The sequence below is a fragment of the Globicephala melas genome, chromosome 6, assembly GCF_963455315.2.
Source record: "Globicephala melas chromosome 6, mGloMel1.2, whole genome shotgun sequence".
Lineage (NCBI taxonomy): Eukaryota > Metazoa > Chordata > Mammalia > Artiodactyla > Delphinidae > Globicephala > Globicephala melas.
In genome coordinates this window covers 13,884,249-13,904,864 of record NC_083319.1, presented here as the reverse complement: position 1 = coordinate 13,904,864, position 20,616 = coordinate 13,884,249, and the positions used below count along the sequence as shown (strand labels likewise).

Below are 20,616 nucleotides of genomic sequence, written 5' to 3'. Positions count from 1 at the left end.
GTGATAAAGCCACATCCGCAGTAACTCATTAGCACAGTATTTCATTTTACTCTTTAGTAAAATGAAACATAATCCTCTAGAAGGTTTTTGTTTTGCTCAAAACGTACTTTGCTTAAAAATCATCTTTGAAACTTGATTTCTTCACAGATTAATTTTGACAAGAGGCAACACAAAGCAAGAATTCAGCAATTAGAGAATGAAATTCACTATTTACAAGAAAATCTAAAAAGTATGGAGGAAATCCAAGGCCTTACAGATCTCCAACTTCAGGAAGCTGATGAAGAGAAGGAGAGAATTCTGGCCCAACTCCAAGAGTTAGAGAAGAAGGTGGGCAAGACTAGGAAAGAGACATATGAGTCCCCACTGCCAGGGTCCTGCACCCAGCAATGGGGCAGCTGAGAGGGGTGTGATCCACGGTCACCTCTGGCTGCATTGCTGGCCCAGAGGTGGACCTGACCTAGAGAGACCTAGATGCATGTCATCGAATCAAGAGCCTGAGACAAGGGTGCCATGCTAGATGGAAGCAAGAGAATTGGGATGTAAGGAGTGACTTGAGAGTCAGTGAGGTGGGGCTTAAATGCTATTGGGATGAGTCATGCTGACAGGTTCTCAACCTTCTTGATAATCCCAGTGCATTACCCCCACCTTTTCTGTGTGTTAGGCTTTCCTGTCTTTACTTTCTTCCTTGTCCAACTTAAATTCCATGGTCTCCCACTCTCGCTGTTTTTTGCAAGTATCCTCAAATCCCTTGCTCTTTTCGCCTATCTTCTATGACAGAACTGCAGCCATCTGCTTTCTGTAGCCCTGCACCCATGGCTAAGTATTCCTGAAGAAAAAGTCACCCATCCAGGCATAGCAGTAACACTATAAATGTTTGCCACTCCCTTGCTGCACTGTTTCATACCTTCTCATGTCTCACACCTACCCTCTCCCTTCTCCCAGCCCCAGTGAATGAGTTGCTTCATGCTTCACTGAGAACCCATCAGTTCCCAAGTATTATTGAGTCTGCCTCCACAATCTCTCTGGAATATTTGCACTTTGTCCTTCTCCAGTGCCACCACCCTCATCCAGCCATCATCTCACTTCTGGACAACTGCTGTGGCCACCTGACAGTCCCCCACTTCCACTCATGACCTGCTCCACAGAGCAGCCAACACGCTCTTCCAAAAACATGAATAGGCTCTTGTCAGCCCCTCCCCGTCTCCCCTTCTCTCCAGCAGCTTCTGTTGTCTTTAGGGTAAAGACAAAAATTCTTCAGCCTCTGAGCCCTTGCATGATTCGCCTCTGTTGAGCTCTCTCCTTTTCTTACCGTGCTGCTTCTTTCAGTTCCTGACTCTTCCCAAGCTCTGTCTTCCCTCCTGGCCGTTCCTTCTCCTGGACCATGTCCCTCCACCGTTCTTCTTCCGGAAAGCCCTCCCCCTACCAATCTAGGTCTCCCCTGCTGGCCTCTCACATAGTACCTTGTTCTGTCCCTTGATAGCAGTGAGCACAGTGTTAGTTACACATTTGTCTGAGTGTTTGTTTAATACATGTCTCTCATAAGCTCCTTGAGGGCAGCAGCCAAGTCTGTTTTGTTTACCACCATATGCCCAGTGCCTGACTCCGTGATCACAAGGGGCGGGCCCATTGCTTGGTGATGGTGCCAAGAAATGTTTCTACAACAAATGAATGGATTATGATCACGAAGATTCTTGACTAAGTATACTGATTTCATTCTAAGTTATCATACAGCTTTGAGATGTTGTTATTTATTTATTCACTCAGGAGCACCTGCTGAGTACCAGGTATGGTTCTAGGCATGGGGTGTGTGAACAGAGTCCCTGCCCTCATGGGGCTTTTGTCTTAATTCATTGCTACCAAATGATTCATCTCTTTAATTAGTGTTTCTTTTATTTTAGAAGAAACTTGAAGATGCCAAATCTCAGGCACAGTTTCTTGGTTTAGATAAAGAACTGAAGAAACTAAAGAAAGCCGTGGCCGCCTCTGATAAGCTGGCCACAGCTGAGCTCACCACTGCCAAAGACCAGCTCAAGTCCCTTCATGGAACCGTTATGAAAATTAACCAGGAGCGCGCAGAGGTGAGTCCCCACGTACAGAACAAGTTTCCAGCAGGGCTGCCCCTGTCAGAAAACATAGCAACTTGTATTATTGATCTCTTGTTATAGACTTTGGCTCTTTTATAAACCACCATAAAGTTGTCTGTTCCTCTTCAGACCTGAAGATTATATTTCCCCCGTCACAACCCTGCTATGGGTCCTGTACTCTATTGAGTCCCAAAGGAGACATCAAATGAAATATACTATCCTAATCTCAAAGTGTAGGGGTCTCTGCTTAGGGAGGCACCTGTCAATACACATCTGAACAGAGGTCTTCAAGACTTGCTGTATAACCCTTCTGAACCTCAACTTTTTGTCCTTGTCATCTCGTGCAGTCTGATGACAATATGTCACTTCACGGGGTTATTATGACTCCTGACTGAGATAAGTCTGTTATAGTCTTTATAAGATGCAAATGCTTATGAGATTAAGACAGTAAATCATAGGAGGGAAAATCTAACCATGGGGGTCCACAGAGACACCAGTCATGGAAGACTGTAGAACAGAGAAGAAAAAATTAGTCCTTGCTCTTTCTGATGCAGAACCCTGCCCACTTGGCCCCCAGAGAGTGCCAGAGTGAGCTGCCAAATCATAGGAACAGCACAGATAAGCTGGGACTTGGCACTACGTGTGCATAGAGTAGCCAGGCGGGCGATCTGATGAAAGCAGAAGACTCATTCAGAGGAAGAAAGAAATAAAGAGGGCAGCCTGCAATAGCAGTGGTGCCTTTCTCACACCTCTGTCCCTGTAGGAGCTGCAGGAAACAGAGAGGTTCAGCAGAAAGGCAGCTCAAGCCGCCAGGGATCTGACCCGAGCAGAAGCGGAGATTGAACTCCTGCAGAATCTCCTCAGGGATAAAGAGGAGCAGGTCAGTGCTGGTGCCCCCATGAGACCGCCTCCTTACTGGGTACTTATCAGTTCCTAAAAGATTGAATTAGTGTAGGCGACATCTCAGAGAATTTTGAGGTGCAGCCAATTGCCAATCGGTACTTGATTCTCTGCCGTGTGCCAGGCATTGCATGGTTTAAATGTAAGGAGTAATGCAGTTCCTCGTTAGTAAAGTGTAAGTACAAAATTATAGAATTAGAATCTTACTGCAAGGAGACATGCATCTGGGAAAGAATATTCATTGGCAACTTTGTATATGTGATTTTTTAATAGTTTCGAATTGAGATGGAGAAAGTTGAGGTAGGCACCAGAGGAGCAAACTCACAGGTGCTAGAAATCGAAAAACTGAATGAGACCATGGAGAGACAAAGGAAAGAGATCGCAAGACTGCGGAATTTACTAGACCTCACTGGGGCTGGTAAGGTATTGGGCTTTGATTTTGGTAGTGGTTTTGTAGTTCTAAAATTAAATCATCGTGTTTGTTTTTTACCTTTAGCAAATTTATTTAACGGTTACAGACTAATTCCATGCTCGATTTATAGAGCTGTGATAATTAGCTTAATAAATAAAGCACTTTTTTAAATGTAAGTAAGTGCAGTATCAAGGGACTTGATTACAAAGAGAGATTTATGTTTGTATTTTCAAAAGAAATACTGTTTACAAATCTGTTCTTTCTCTGGCTCACTTTATAAGTGAACAGCAGTAGGATATGTCTGTCCTCTTTAAGTCCTCTTTATTACCAAAGGACAGGCTGAACGGCAGCTTTGAGGAACTGATAAAAGTCATTGGCTCTCGTGGAATCACTTTTGTATTTTGAGAGAGAGAGGAAGTAGATGATTTCATACCCAACTTCACAGAATGGCTTTCCTTTTACAGATAACAGAGGAGGCTTTGAAAATGTTTTGGAAGAAATTGCTGAACTCCGACGTGAAGTTTCTTATCAGAATGATTACATCAGCAGCATGGCAGATCCTTTCAAAAGACGAGGCTATTGGTACTTTATGCCACCACCATCATCATCAAAAGTAGGAAGTCTGTGGTGCTGGGAATATATACTAAATTTTCTTTAAGAAAGTGTGACTGTGTTGCCTTCCCTAAATCTGTGATCAGGTCTCAAGAACAACATATCTAGGCTAAGCCATGCATTGAGGTTCTTAAGTACTTTGTGCTGTGTGAGATGGAAATGGGGCATTCCCAAGGAATGTGGCAGTTGCCCACTCATGCTCAGGTGGTATGTGTGGGATCCCTGAACAAGGATCCTATAAGGGTAGATAAAGTGACTTGAGCCCAGAGAGCCTTTTGAAAATGGCAGTAGAATTATAGAGTCTCAGACAGAAAAGTAGCACCCGGATTGCATTTCCTTTTAACACATTCATTCAGTACTTAGGTCTAGGTCAAGTACAAGGCTTTGGTGGGGAACCATGATGAATCATATAGCCCCTGCTCTCAAAGAGCTCATGGGCTGGTGGGGAAGACAAGCACACCAATGTAATTACAAAACAGTGACACGCATGTGACAACAGACTGGACTTCCGTGCCCCAGTTGCAGAGAAATGTTAAAGATTTATCTCATGGGGATGTTTAGGGAAGAAGCCTTCACAAACAGGAGCTTGAAGTCAGCACTTAGCAACCCTCAAAGGACGGGCTTTCAGGAGGGAGGGAACAGCTTGTGAGGAAAAGGAGAGTTGGCTTAGCCCCTTGTGGGGCTGGAGGGCTGGATGGGAACAATGAAAGGTGAAACAGGAAACGTAGATTGGGGTCATGCTTTTTTTAAAAAAAAAAAAAGAGCCTCAAAATCCCTTGCACTTAATTATGTAGGCCTTGGGAAACTGCAGTTGAGTGTGCTATGATCAGAGCTGTAGTTTAGGAAGAATAATCAGGCGGAGTGTGGAGGCTAGACTTGTAGTGGGTGAACTCTGTGTGGGGCTGTTTGAACTTGTTCGGGTGAAGGATGGAAGAAGCCAGAGCCAGAGCAGTGGAGCTAGAGCAGAGATGGACTGAGGGGTGTTCAGGGAGCAAAATGTCAGGGCTTGCAGCCTGAATGTGGGAAGGAAGGAGAGGACTGTAAGTGGCTCTTATCCAAAGCAGAGGGGCTGGGCAACATCCTGCTAGAATCAGCTGACAACAGCAGTCAGGAGAAGCAGCTCCCACATGCTAGGATCCCCAGGTCGTTCAGACTTAATCAGAACCCCGAAAAGCAGAATCTGAAATCCTCCTCCCAGAAATCTAAAGGAAGCCAGACATCCGTGTCACAGCCAGGGCTGCAGGTGGAAGCAGTGTAGGTTAGAGGGTCGACTTATAACTGAAAGGAGAGGGAGAGTAACAGAGTAGAGCTCTAAAGCCACTCCAAGCTCCTGGCACAACAGGAGACTAATATCCCAGCTTGCCTTGCAAGCTCCTGTTTCCTTGATCTTAGTTGCTGGGCCATCAAGGACTAGGCAAAAGAAGAGAAACCACCAGGAAAGATGAGTACGGGAGACGGGAGGCTGACACCCATGCAGGTTATGTGACCACGTAATCACGTCTCGTTTCTGCCTGTGAAAAATGAGATTACGATATATGAAAAGAAACCAGTTCTTTCTCAACTTCGCTCTAGACTTTGACATTTCTCCACATCGGCCTTTTTATTTGTTAAGAGATAGTATGCTCTGCTGTCATTTATTTTAGGTTTCCAGCCACAGTTCCCAGGCCACCAAGGACTCTGGTGTCGGCCTAAAGTATGCAGCCTCAACTCCTGTTAGAAAACCATGGCAGGATGGGAAGGAACACAGTGCACCTCCACCTGCTTCAGGATACTGGGTTTATTCTCCCATCAGGAGTGGGTTACATAAATCATGTTCAAATAGAGGTAAGTTACATCAGGGAAGTTGCATTTCTCTTGCCTGTTTAATGACCTTTTATTGGTTCCCTGAAATCCATAAGACACAGTCCAGACTCCTTACCTTGCTCTGCAGGGCCCTCTGTGACCTGGTCTTGGCCAACGACCTCTTGTCTCACCTTCCATCACTCTCCCATGTCAGCCATACCCACTGCATGCCACGTTTCTCACACCTCCATGTTTTGAACCCTCTGTTCAGAATGTCCTGCTTCCTCCTTTCTCTCCCAAACCTATTCCTACTCATCCTTCAGCAAGACCCAGGTCCTCAAACAACACTCCTTTTCTGGACCCTTCCTTCTCCCTGCCTTTCCCGGCAGACTGAGCGACATCTTCACCTCCACTCCTGGAACGTGGCAGTTTACATCCTCATGTTATGGCACTAATTAACTCGACTGAAATGAAGTGTTACAGGTCTGTCTTCCAGAGCTCCAGGGGGAAGAGTCAGACCTGGGGTAAATCCTGGCACTTTCACTGTGTTATCCTAGGGGAATTATTTAGCCACTCTGAGACTGCTAATCTGTAAAATGGGAATATTACCTTCTGAGAATTTGTTCATTCAGGAACTATTTATTGAGGGCCTGCTGTGTGCTAGGCTTTCTTCATCAGTGGAAAAAAAAAAAAACTAGTTCCTGCTTATAGGGGAGATAAGTAAGAGAACCAACAACTGAGAGAGGCTGTGGTATCTCACAGCACTTCTCTGTTGGTGTTTTACGTAGCACGAAGCAGGCACGCAAATGTTGCTGAATGAATGAAGATGGAAAAAACCACCAGATAGGTATAAGAAAAACTCAGGGGACTTCCCCGGTGGCACAGTGGTTAGGAATCCACCTTCCAGTGCAGGGGACATGGGTTCGATCCCTGGTCCAGAAAGACCCACATGCCACGGAGCAGTTAAGCCCATGTGCCACAACTACTGTTAAGCCCATGTGCCACAACTACTGAAGCCTGCGGGCCCTAGGGCCCGAGTGCCGCAACTACTGAGCCCGCATGCTGCAACTACTGAAGCCCGTGCACCTAGAGCCCATGCTCCACAGCAAGAGAAGCCACCGCAGTGAGAAGCCCACGCACCACAACGCAGAGTAGCCCCCACTCACTGCAACTAGAGAAAGCCCGCTCACAGCAACGAAGACCCAATGCAACCAAAAATAAATTTTAAATTAAAAAAAATAAAGTTCATTCATTTAAAAAAAAAAAGAAAAACTCAAGTTCACCTGGTGAAAATAATTTGCATCCCTGTTTGATCCACTTTTCAAAACTGCTTTTGACCTTTTTTACAGAATTTTATTTTCACATCTCTGGTATCTTGGCCTAAACACTGCTGTTCTCTACTGAACATGTTTACCTAGTGAGCCATGGGAATAAAACGCTCTTCTGTTTTTTTGTTTCAAGATGCAGACAGTGGAGGAGATAGCCAGGAAGAGAGTGAGCTGGATGACCAAGAGGACCGCCCATTTGTGCCTCCTCCTGGATACATGATGTATACCGTGTTTCCCGATGGTTCTCCTGTACCCCAGGGCATGGCCCTGTATGCACCACCTCCTCCCTTGCCCAACAACAGCCAACCTCTCACCCCTGGCACTGTTGTTTATGGCCCGCCTCCCGCTGGGGCCCCCATCGTATATGGGCCTCCACCCCCCAACTTCTCCATCCCCGTCATCCCAGTGGGCGTGCTGCACTGCAATGTCCCGGAGCACCATAACTTAGTAAGTGGAAAGACACAAGACCCCTGTCCACACTGCTTCCATGGGAGACTGAGTAAGGTTATATACTTAATGAGTCGACCTACTTATGCATGGATTATACCCCAAAAGTGTGTTTGTAAGGCTGATGTTTAGAACTGAGCAAGCATCCTCTTATTAAAACACTGTTCTGGACAGGAGTTAGGGTACCAGGCCATTCTACGAACGTGGTTTAACCATTTTATAACAAAAATGCTTTCAGTCCAGAAAATAGCCATTTTTAGAAAGCTTTTTATATATTTTTCTATTGACCAGTACTATATTAATGTGTATGTATAGGCATATTCACATACTAGTGCCTGTACCTGTGCATACACATATTATGTGTGCTTGTGTACAAACACATGTAAGAGCAGCGTACAGTAAGGTTTTGGTGGGGGTTATCTCTGGGTGGTGAAATTAATGATTATTCTTTCTTTCTTTTCATAGTTCTTATTGTGCGCATAATTTTGTGTCCTGTTTTTCCCACTTAATGTTACAAGCATTTTCCCCATGGTTTTACAAGCGTTTTTAAGCAGTATTTTAATGACTGCATAACATTTCTTTATTTGTAGGCTGTGTAGTTCATTTAACTGTGTATAAATTTTTACTGTATTTCATATTTTCCTCTAGGCTAAATTCTAAGAAATGATTACTTCCTAATCACTAGCTTCCTTTATAACTTTTTTGTTTTAAAGAAATAAAATGCATTACAAGGGCCTCCTTCAAACTTAAGGCACCTGGAGCTCTTTATTTTTTCCTTTTCCTCTCAGCGGATTGAGAGGAAGATAAAGGACTAGGATACCTGGGTGCCAAGCCACCAGCCCCATTTTAGTAGGTCAGACTAGTTTCAGAGGGACTGTGGATGTTTACATGGTTAAAAATGGTAGTTACTCGTGTCATTCTGCAGTTTTTTCAGTGCACACTGTTTTTATAGCAATTCTGTTGGTTCTTTTACCCTCCACCAGTACCCGGCTGTTCCTGTAGTTTCCCGGGTGTGCCTTTATACCTCCCTACATTTGCACATTATTTCTTCAGCGTAGTCATTTCCTATTTCATTTATTCTTCAAAACCAGGCAGAACACCACTTCCTCTAGGCATCCTTCTCAGCCAACTCCTCTCCCATGTGCGCAGAGGAGGGAGAGACCTCTGTCTGTGTCTTCTGCTAGATGCTGAACTCTGGAGCCAGACATTATCCACAGGAGGTGCTTGGTGACTATTTATCAGCCATAGCTGGACTGATGGAAGAGTCATAAGATCTGTTGGTCCGTCAATTTCATCTATGGCACGTGAAGAAATTGGCTTGACTTAATTTTTCTTTTCATACTGAAGTCTTAGAAGCTACCACTATTATCAGGTCAAAGATACCACTTTAATCACTGTTAATTTCAGTTTTTGGCAGGAGGAAGGGGAAACATCATGTGATATTTCAGTATTGCATTTCTTTCTTTGCTCAGGAGAATGAAGTTTCTAGATTGGAAGATATAATACAGCATTTAAAATCAAAGAAACAGGAACAGTGGATGAGAGTATCCAAGCGGCAGTGTGAGAAAGAAATAGAAGAACTGCATCATAATATTGATGATCTTTTGCAAGAGAAGAGAGACTTAGAGCACGAAGTAGAAGAATTGCATAGAACCATTCAGAAACATCAACAGCGAAAGTAATTATTAGCCATTTTATCTTTATAACTCAGATGAATATGATATTAGTTCATTAAGGTAACCTAAATCAGTGTTGTCCAGTAGAACTTTCTGTGATCTTGGGAATGTTCTAGATCAGTATTATCCAAAACAGTAGCCTTAGCCACATGTGGCTATTGAGTACTTGAAATGTAGCTAATAGAACTGAGGAACAGAGTTAATTTAATAGCCACGTGGAGATTAGCATATGGGACAGTAGAAGTCTAAGTTCTTTTGGCCAGTAATCCATATCAGCTCCTCTTGTAGTCCCTCTTGGAGAATGGCACAACCACCACCCCTCCCCAGTTACCCTGGCTGAAAACATGCTGGGTGTCCTCAACACCTGCCTTTCCCTCACTCCGCCAGGGATCCAGCTGCTCTCCAAGTCCTACTGACTCTGTACACAAAGAGCTCTCAAACTGGTCCCCTTCTTTCGTCTCCACTGCCCTGGCCTTTAGTCATCCTCATCCTAGGTCAGGCCTTCCAGGTCTAGTGTCTTTCTCTCCATCCCACCCTCGACATGGCTGCAGACCTAACTGTGCACGCTGCCCTGTGTCTCTCGTTCCCACGAGCATACATACTGCCCTGCAAGATCTGAACCCTACCTCTCTTTTTTATCCTTCTCTCCCACACGGTACTTACTCTGGCCCTACACTTTGCTGTGGTTTCCCCGAGCACCACATTTTCTCCTGCCTCCCCACCTCTGCACATGCTGTCCTTTGCCTGAAATGGCTTCCCGACCTGCCCTCCACCTAACTCCAGTGTGTCTTTCCAGATGAAGGTTAGGGATCCCCTCTGACAGAAGAGCTTTCTCATCTCAGGCACCCACAGTTTGGAGTTGGCAACCTTGGGCGTAGTGTTGTTCAGACCATGTTGTAAGATACCCAGAAGGGCAGTAGCGGGGCCTCCCTCTCTGTGCCCCAGCATCTGGCATAGGGTCCGTTAGCTAATGCTTGTATCTGCTGCATGGGTCAGTTATGTAGAAGCCCATCTTCTGCACTAGACCATGAATTATGACAGTTCCCCAGTTTTTGTCCCTTAAGCCAGACTGGCCCAGGTACCAGGGTTGCGGGGAGACCTGTGGAGTACATAGAGGTGAGTGAGATATGGTCTCTGCCTTCTAGGAGCAAACGCAAGAGTGACTGATAGACCTGGCAGGGAAAACCAAGGGTCATACCGAGAGAAGGTTGGGACTAGATGTTTGAAGGCTTGGGGGATGGTTATTTCATTTTTGTAGGTGTATATGGGGGAGGTGAAGTTTTTTGAGGGGGGTGTAGTGCAGTGGGAGAACCACTTCTTTTCCTAGTTATAAATGTATAATAAATGATCATTTTAGGGAATTTGGATAACACAAAAATGTCCAGAGAAGAATTAATCTGTTAATATGTGGTTGAATTTATTTTCATGTTTTTCTGTCAATGATAGTCCCGTTTTCAAATAATTTTGACTTTAACCTTGAGTTACCAAGTCCTGTGTTACGCTTTCTGATTTGTCAAATATCGTCACCATAATTTTACTCTAGTAGAAACTTAGGATAGTTTTGAGGGAATGGATGATTATTGAGGCAGTGGTTTGTTTTATTTTTATACCACAGAAGAACTGAAGTATCAGCATTGTCTTGACCAAGTGCTGATGAAAAAATAATCTTTATATTTAAAAGGACAAAACAACTGCCTCATACATTATACATATTATCCACTTATTGTCAACAGTATGCCATGTTGAGTAAAAAGGTAAGCATAGGTATTGAACTTAATCAGATGTAGCTGTCTGTCCAGTTCCTTCTCATATAAAATTAGAAAATCATTGTGTATCTTTTTATCATTAGGCTACAAGTATCTATATTGTCACATTTAAAATCTCTTGATGAGTGTGTATATATGATTTTTTTAGAGACTTCATTGATGGAAATGTTGAGAGTCTTATGAATGAACTAGAAATAGAAAAATCACTCAGGCACCATGAAGATATTGTAGATGAAATTGAGTGCATCGAGAAGACCCTCCTGAAACGTCGAGCAGAGCTCAGGGAGGCTGACCGACTGCTGGCGGAAGCTGAGAGTGAACTTTCACACACAACCGAGAAAGTATGTGCTGCTGTGCTTGGGGTGAGACGGCTTGCTGGCTTGCTGTCGGCGGCGGCGGCAGGAAGGGTTAGAAAGAAAACGTGAAGAGCACAGTGGTCCAAGCCAGTCTGTGCTCTGCTAGCTAAGGAGCTGTGAGGATTTGGGCAAGTTGCTTAAGTCCCCGAGCTTTGCTTTCCTCCTGTGTAAATTCAGGCTAAGAAAACCTAGGCTGTTCGGTATGAATTAAATGAAGTATAATTAACCTAGATTGTACTAATTAACCTAGACTATACTAATTATGCTAGAATTAACCTAGTATAATTCAGTATGAATTAAATGCAATAGCATATTTAAAGCTCCTGAAAGTCATTTAGTTCCTAACACACCCTACCTCCGTATCCTATCTGTGTCTTTTGAAAATTATTCGGGCTGTGATATCTGTGTTTATTAAATAGGCCAATCTTATATTCTTATAACAATGGACCTCACAAGACTCTTATTCTTACTTTGTTCTCCAAGTTGATAGTAATATAAAATCAAATATTTTTGGGCCTGAGGTAGTATTCTTAAGACTGAAACACAGAGAAAGTTGGGGAAGAAAAGGAACTGCCTTTTATGAGCCCCTGCTATGGCCACACATTGGCTATTTTATAAATACCACTTCATTTAACCTTCCTGGCAGCGTTGTAAGATGGTCATTAGCCCAGTTCGCACATGTAGCTCAGAGGCTGGTCTAGCCCAGGGTCATACAGCTAAAGTTCTGACTCACCAAGAGAGCTTTAGATGGGAATTCCAGGGTTAAAATCAAAGGTCCCGAATCCATATGGGGCACATCAGGAACTACTATTTTTATATTGTTATTTCAACATGGATCAATTTAAATGAATAGAAATCTATTACCCAGGAACTGAAATGAAGGATTTATTAAAGAAATTCTGTGAGTGATGGCTTTGATAAGAATGGAAAAGTTTCCTTATCTCTTTCCAGGTGATCAGTTCCCTCTTCTGTCACATGTTAGATTACTGTGAGAGAATAGGTGTGAGCAGGACCAGAGAAAAATGTATCACTGGTGTATAAAAGAAAATTGCTGAGACTAGTAGTTGGCAGAGATAGTAAGTGAACCGAGACTAATAAGCTCTTCCTCCTTCATCCTCCCAAAATGACTCAGGGAAGCAGCTTGCTAAAAGGGAAGAGGAAAGGAGAAAGTGCTGCATTTTGTAAGGAATGTGCCAGACTTGTTAAAACCTGACATACAAGGGATAAAAAACTACTTAGAGACGTGGCTGGCTTTCTGTAGTGTATAGTGAGTTCTGTCCAATGCTTTGCTGATGAATCTAGTAGAAACCAGCTATCCGAAGTGGAAAGAAGTGTGGTGAAATATCTTGCTCTCTGGGAACTGGCCAAACCCTCTTGCATCCACACGGGGTATTTACTAGACGAGCTTCACATACAGATGCCTCTGACTTGAGTGCAACTGCAACACGGAGTGTTTTGGCAGAAGAGTGAGTCACTGCTCAACCAAGTACAAACCATACTCTGTTTTTGGACCTCTCGTGACATTATGTTAAGCCTCTTATTTGAGACAGAAAAAGAAACCAAGGTGACAAAAAAAAAAAAATGATGTTTTTGCCAAATCATATATAGGAAGATTTTGAAATACTTCAAAAGTATTAAATATTTGTGTTTCTTAGCCATAATTAAATCATCCTTAGATTAATGGGGTTTTACTTAACAAGATAATATCTAGAGTAAAGGAAGAATCTTTATGTGGAGGGATTATTGGTAGAATCACTTCCTTGCCACTTAATTGGGTAGATATTTGTTTGTTTTTTCACTTTTTTTTTCTCTTTTTTAAATTTCTTGTTTTCCTTTAATTTCTTTTTTTTTTTTTTTTTTTTTTTTTTGGCGGTACGTGGGCCTCTCACTGTTGTGGCCTCTCCCGTTGCGGAGCACAGGCTCTGGACGCGCAGGCCTAGCGGCCATGCACACAGGCCCAGCCGCTCCACGGCATGTGGGATCTTCTCGGACCGGGGCACGAACCCGTGTCCCCTGCATCGGCAGGCGGACTCTCAACCACTGCGCCACCAGGGAAGCCCTAATTTCTTCTTTTCCTGTTTTTTTGGTGGTTGTTTTGGGGTAGATATTTTTAAGTGAAAAAAATAGCATATAATAATATTACAGATTATTTTTAAATAAAATATCATCCACCATCTCACCACCCTCAGATGACTATTTTTGTTTTTGCATAGCCTTTCTGTCTTTGTTGACAAGATAGTTTTCTATAGTTGCTCTTACAGTGCTTAAACCATTTAAAATTTTATTTTCAGCCAACATTTTATCATTAACATTCTTCTATGTTACCACATTGTCATTATTTTAAAGACTGCACAGTATTCCATTGTGCTGATGCATTATCACTTACTGAATCGATTGTTTGTCAAGTCTTATATTATTTCAGTATACAATGAGCATTTTTGTGTAATAGTTCTTCTGAATTCTTTTTTGAGAATTGGAGAGTCTAAGTGAGTGAACATTTTTATCAGTCTTTCTGTATTGTCTTGTTTTCCAAGAGCTGAGCCAATTTACGATACCAGTAGCCGTGAGAGAGTATTGTAACTGAATTGGTTTTAATGACAGTTTCTTTTCTAGACAAAAGATGCTGTTGAAAAGTTCACTGATGCCAAAAGAAATTTATTGCAAACTGAGAAAGATGCTGAGGAGTTAGAAAGGAGAGCTCAGGAAACTGCTGTTAACCTTGTCAAAGCCAATCAGCAGCTCAGGTAGGTGGACTCCCTCAGCCACTGATGTACTCGGTGAGATGAATGAGAAGTTTGATTCTAAGTGGACAATAATTGCTCTATGATAAATGCACGTCAAGCCTAAGGAGTCTGGGGGAAATAAAGAGATGTGTTTTAGATTGCTCCAGGCTGACACAAAGGATTTGGAGCAGCACAAAATTCAGCAAGAAGAAATCTTGAAAGAGATAAACAAAGTTGTTGCAGCAAAAGACTCAGACTTCCAGTGTCTAAACAAGAAGAAGGAAAAACTGACTGAAGAGTAAGTACGGCCTCTGCAGGCCTGCAAGGGGCTTGTGCTGGAAGGCGGCTCTTGGGGCTCTGTCTCCCTTCCAATTTGCTCCAGTACTGCTGGTGCTTTGTAGGCTGCAGAAGCTGCAAAAAGACATCGAGACCGCAGAACGCACTGAGGATCATCACCTGCAGGTGCTTAAAGAGTCGGAGACCCTCCTGCAGGCCCGCAGAGCAGAGCTGGAAAAGCTGAGAAGCCAGGTAGGGCAGCAGACACCTCGAAAACCAGTTCATGCTGCTTGGAAACCTATTATAAAAAGTAATACATGTTTGATTGTAGAAAAGACTGGAAAATACATAATAAAGTATAAAGCATAAATGAGGCTATATATCTTAGTGCTTAAGAATAGAGTCCAACCCAAATTTGAATCTCAACTCAGTACGATATATTATTGAATAAGTGAGTCTCAAAACACAATATGCTCTGAGATCATTTATGTTAAATGTGTTTATGTATACTTGTGTTTGAATTTTTAGTCTATACCAAAGTACAAACATGGTCATCTGATAAGGGGGGGATTGTGAATATTTTCTATTCCTTTTGCATGTCTGCATTTTCTGCTTTTCTGTAACTAAATATGTATTGCCCTTAAAATTATAAGTTTTAAATTTACAAAATGAATAAATTTTTTAAATCCTTGCCTAACTTCCATTGCCAAGGTGGTTGCCAATTGGAATAAAATATAGATATGAAAGTTCTTTGAAAACCATATCCTGAAGGACAATCATTATTATCATATTGTTGTTTTTGCTGTGATTTAAGTGTTTTTACCTATGTGAGCTCAAGGCCTTTATTAGGCATTTTATGCCTGCAGCCCCCCAGCCTGGCCTTCCTGACTCTTGCAGCTAGGATTGTGAGAATTAGACTACCTCCTTATTTCCCCACACAACCTTTAGCTGGACTAAATATTCTCCATCTCAGCACTTTGTCAGGCTTTGCATTCTTTACTTTTCTTTAATGCAGGTAACAGGTCAGCAGCAGGAGATGGCTGTCTTGGACAGACAGTTGGGGCATAAAAAGGAGGAGCTGCATCTACTCCAGGGAAGCATGGTCCAGGCCAGAGCTGACCTCCAGGAAGCGCTGAGACTGGGAGAAACTGAAGTAGCTGAGAAGTGCAGTCACATCAGGGTACATTTTTCAATAGTTTTTCTTAAGAGTCCTAGTATAGTCCTGTAGATTTATTTTGAGATATTTTCATTGGTTTCCCCCTAAAATGCAAATTTAAATTCCTGCATCTTGCCTCTGTAACGAGCTTGGTGTTGTGCTATCTATCCATGCTGTGGCTGCCGTGCATAGCTCTCCCCCTGTGTTGTTTTCTGGACATGCCCAAGGTTTTATGCCTCTGTGCCTTTCTCATTCTGTTTCTTCTCTAGGAATTCCCTTTCTGGGAATGTCCAGATCTGACCCAGCTTCCATGGTCCAGCTTCATGCCACTAAGAAGACTTCCCCAACTTTTCCTTTACCCTGGAAGGAGTTTCTCTCGATTCTGAGTTTGGTAGCACTCTGCACATTTCCTAGGGCACCGTAGCCTTTCGTGATCATGTTTCTGTTCCCTGCCTTATTTCCCCACCAGGTGCTAAGCCCCTTGAGGGCAGGAGATGTGTCCGAGTCAGCCTTTTTTCTCTGCAACACATTGCTTTGCTCATAGTAAATATTGCATATAAATTTTAAATGAAGATAACGTGTTACTTTTTTACTTCTATTATACTAAAATATGTTAGTGTAAAATATAGTGCTGTTCTTGACGTAAAACTCAGACATGAGCTTGTTTCCAAATGAGAATTTCTATGAAATGAGACAGTTAATAACAGAACTGATTTTAAAGTAATTTCTATTCATAACTTGGTGAAGGTGGGTTGACTTTTTTCTTTTCTTTTCTTTTCTTTTTCTTTGCACAGGAACTAAAATCTCTTCTGGAAGAACTGAGTTTTCAGAAGGGAGAACTGAATGTCCAGATTAGTGAGAAAAAAGATCAACTTTCACTTATAAAGCAGGAAATTGAAAAAGAGGAAGAAAATCTCCAGGTAGTTTTAGGGCAAATGTCTAAACATAAAACTGGTAAGTTTAAAGTTTAACCTTATTTCTAATCAAAGAAAAGCAGATTATAAAAGGAATATGATATTTTCTGCCACTCAAATTGACTAAAAGCAAAATAATCATCTTCATTGCTGACCAGGGTGTGATGAAAGAAGAGCACTTACAGGCTGTTGATTGAAGTATAAAATGGAACAACCTCCCAGTGTCTTAAGACTATTAAACTCACACCTGTTAAACCGGGTAGCCCATTTCCGGTTATCTAGAGAGGGCAAGCGTTTATGTACATCGCAGCAATATTTATTTTATTTCTCTCTCTTTTTTTTTTTAAGAAGTAAGCCTTTATTTCCTAGTTTTACAAATTAAGTTGACTGAGTCAGTTACTTGCAACAGAAATTGTAATGACAAAATTTGGAAACAAATGACTAATTTAAAAACCATATTTTGGGCTTCCCTGGTGGCATAGTAGTTAAGAATGCACCTGCCAATGCAGGGGACACGGGTTCGAGCCCTGGTCCAGGAAGATCCCCCATGCCGCGCAGCAACTAAGCCCGTGCGCCACAACTACTGGGCCTGCACTCCAGAGCCCGCGAGCCACAACTCCTGAAGCCCGGGTGCCTAGAGCCCGTGCTCTGCAGCAAGAGAAGCCACCGCAATGAGAAGCCCGCACACCGCAACCAAGAGTAGCCCCCGCTCACTGCAACTAGAGAAAGCCCACGCACAGCAACAAAGACCCAATGCAGCCAAAAATAAATAAATAAAATAAATTTGTTTTAAAAACATATTTTAACATTTAATGACATGTAAAAATGCTGATGAAAGAAGAGTGAAAAAATAGATAAAAACTGAATATTGATTGTAGTCCCAATTTATTTTAAAATATATATATGTGTGTGTGTCTATTCGTGTGCGTGCAGTCCTGGTAGGGAATACATCAAAATGCTATTGCAGTAGTGATTGTCTTTGGATGGTAGGATAATGATGGGTTTTCATTTTTTTCTTTTATACTTTTTTCAAATTTTCTATAATGAACAAATATTTTTATAATCAGATAAAAGTAGTTAATATTTAAAAGTCTATATTTCAAAGGACAAAAGAATTGTTATATAAATGTCAGCTGATATATTTTAAAGTTTTTCCTATTTTGATTTAAATTCTTTTAGGTAGGGTAAGTACTTTTTAGAACTAGGTCTCTGTTGAATGTTTTTGTTTAAATGTTTATAACAAATTAGTGTTTAGCAATACTTTTAAAGGCTTTTTACATTCAGAATATAATTAATTAGCTCCATTAACTCAGCACAACAAATATATTTTTATTATCTTTTGTTTCTTGTGTCAGCCAGTAACATTATTTTCTGTTTCATTTTGTAAATGTTTCCACATTCATTTAATAGCCTGGACCATGCTTTGTTTCTGTTAGAACTAAAGAATATTCTGGACATGTTGCAACTTGAAAACAATGAGCTGCAAGGTTTGAAGCTACAACATGACCAAAAGGTGTCTGAGTTAGAGAAGGCTCAGGTTGAAGTGCTAGAGGTAATAAAGCTGTTTTACCAGTAGTGAACCGCGGTCTTTCTCAGTTTGCATGGTTGACTTCTCTTTTATCTGCTTTAGGAGAAACTGGAGTTGGACAGTTTGCAGCAGACAGCCCTGCGACAGAAAGGGGAAATGGAGTGGCAGAAGCAGCTCTTGGAGAGGGACAAACGAGAAGTTGAGCGAATAACTGCTGAGACCCGAGCACTGCAGTTGTGTGTTGAGTCTTTGTGCAAACAAAAGGAAGATCTCGAAGAGAAATGTGATGGCTGGGAGAAGAAGTTGGCACAAACCAAACGGTGAGAGCAGGAACAAGTAAGCTTGTAAGATCCCATCTGGAAGGCTAAAGCATTATTAACACACTATTCAAAAAATTGGAAAATTGAGAAAAGGCAAAAAAATACAAAATACGCCACAAACTCAGTATCACAATACAATACACCAGTAGCATTTTTGGGTGAATTCTCCTTTTAGGTTTTTTTTTTTCCCCAAAAGCATTTTTTAAAATAACTTGTTGTGATTTCTTTTTTTAATAAAAGAATATATGCTTGTTCGTGTGTAGGAAGACCCAATCTTAACCCATTGTTAAGATTCAGTTCTCCTCAAATTGATCTATAGATTCAAAACAATCACAGTCAAAATCCCAACAGGTTTTTTAAATAGAAATTGGCCATCTGATTCTAAAATTCATACTGAAATGCAGAGGACCTAGAATAGAATCTAAAACTTTTTAGATATGACACCAAAACAACTTTGAAAAAGAAGAACAAAAGTTTAGGGCTAATACTATGTGATTTCTAGACAGTATACAGCTATGGTAATCAAAACACTGTGGTGTTGGTATAAAGATAGACAAAAAGGTCAAAGGAACAGAACAGAAGTCTGCAAGTAAACTCACAAATACATGCACAACTGATTTTGACAAAGATGCAAAGTAGAGAAAAGATGGTGTTTTCAAAACTGTTGCTAAAAGCACTACGTATCCAAAACCAAATAAATGAACCTTGATCTATACCTCACACTACATATAAAAATTAACAAACATAAATGTAAACCAAAATATAAAACTTGTAGAGAAAACATAGGGGGAAAAAATCTTTGTGGCCGTGGGTTAGGCAAAAATTCCTTAGATAAGACGCTGAAAGCATGATCCATAAAAGAGTAAATTGATAAAATTGGACCTCATCAAAATTTAAAACTTCTGTTTCTCAAAAGACACTGTTGAGATAATGAACAGACATGTCACAGACTGCGAGAGAAATCCTGGCAACCATGTATCCGATAAAGGACGTGTACCCAGGATATAATGAACTCTCAAAACTCAGTAATTAGAAAATGAAGAACCCAATTTTTCAAATGGGCAAGAGATTTGAAATTTTATTTAAGAAAATATATGGATGGCAGATAAGCACATGAAAAGATGCTTGGTATCATTAACCATTAGGGAAATGCAAATTAAAACCACAATTAGATATCATTACACACCTAATAGAATAGCTAAGATTAAACACTGACCATATCAAATGCTAGCGAGGAACTTTCATACACAATTGATGGGAGTATAAAATGTTAGTAAGACCTCTTTGGAAAATAGTTTGGCAGTTACTTAAAAATGCAAGCATACACCTAGCAGAAGATCTAGCTTTCTCACACCTAGAGGTGAAAGCATGTGTCCATACAAAAACTGTACACTGATGTTCATAGCGGCTTTATTTGCAGTAGCCAAAACTGGAAACAACCTAAATGCCCATCAGCTGGTGAATGGATTAGCAAATTATAGTATAGCCATACCATAGAATACTACTCAGCAATAAAAAGCAATGGAGGATTGATACAGACAAATTCATGGATGAATCTCAAAGTAACTATGCTTACTGAAAGAAGCCAGACAAAAACCAGTCCATAGTATATGATTCCATTCGTGTAAAGGAATGCATGCTCATACATATCTTTTTTGGGTAAATCCTATTATACATACAGTGTGTTTCCTGCATTTTCACTTATCAGAAGTTAGTGATCCATTTTAATCACGTTTTTTTTAATTAATTTATTTTTTGGCTGCGTTGGGTCTTCATTGCTGCGCGCAGGCTTTCTCTAGTTGTGGCAAGTGGGGGCTACTCTTCGTTGTGGTGCGCGGGCTTCTCATTGCAGTTGCTCCTCTTGTTGCAGAGCACGGGCTTTAGCCACATGGGCTCAGTAGCTGTGGCTCAAGGGCTGTAGAGCACAGGCTCGGTAGTTGTGGCGCACGGGCTTAGCTGCTCCGCAGCATGTGGGATCTTCCCAGACCAGGGCTCGAACCCGTGTTCCCTGCATTGGCAGGTGGATTCTTAACCACTGTGCCACCAGGGAAGTCCTTAATCACATTTTTGGAATTACAAGTGCTATCCATGTTATCCCTGACTTTTATAAAACCTCGGTTTAGCAAGTCACTTTTTGAAATGATAAACATTTCCAAATGTTCTATTTGGAAAGCTGAAAATAAGATTTCTTTTGAAAATGAGTTGAAGAGCCTTACATTTTGTTAATATTTAATAACATTTAATAATTTGGTAAATTATTAATATTTATTTATTAATATCATCCAGACTCCACAACTACATTGTGAAATATAACACTATTCCTTAGTTGTCGCTTG

General features: G+C 41.4%; 1 protein-coding gene across 11 annotated transcripts in view; it reads left to right on the top strand.

Annotated features, from left to right (window-relative positions):
- The window catches only part of CNTRL (centriolin), an 84,607-nt gene that overhangs the window by 51,074 nt on the left and 12,917 nt on the right, over window positions 1-20,616 (top strand). For 8 of the 11 annotated variants that reach the window (XM_060300540.2, XM_060300542.2, XM_030858814.3 and 5 more), the window contains 16 exons: window positions 148-327; window positions 1,899-2,078; window positions 2,848-2,964; window positions 3,258-3,402; window positions 3,861-4,009; window positions 5,652-5,832; window positions 7,252-7,565; window positions 9,038-9,243; window positions 11,156-11,369; window positions 13,977-14,107; window positions 14,244-14,384; window positions 14,488-14,614; window positions 15,378-15,542; window positions 16,313-16,472; window positions 17,869-17,984; window positions 18,063-18,280. In XM_060300540.2, coding sequence (XP_060156523.1) covers window positions 148-327; window positions 1,899-2,078; window positions 2,848-2,964; window positions 3,258-3,402; window positions 3,861-4,009; window positions 5,652-5,832; window positions 7,252-7,565; window positions 9,038-9,243; window positions 11,156-11,369; window positions 13,977-14,107; window positions 14,244-14,384; window positions 14,488-14,614; window positions 15,378-15,542; window positions 16,313-16,472; window positions 17,869-17,984; window positions 18,063-18,280 — 2,744 coding nt within the window. The remainder of the gene's footprint in view (window positions 1-147; window positions 328-1,898; window positions 2,079-2,847; window positions 2,965-3,257; window positions 3,403-3,860; window positions 4,010-5,651; window positions 5,833-7,251; window positions 7,566-9,037; window positions 9,244-11,155; window positions 11,370-13,976; window positions 14,108-14,243; window positions 14,385-14,487; window positions 14,615-15,377; window positions 15,543-16,312; window positions 16,473-17,868; window positions 17,985-18,062; window positions 18,281-20,616) is intronic. The other 3 variants (XM_030858815.3, XM_060300539.2, XM_060300538.2) reach the window with 1 other exon arrangement.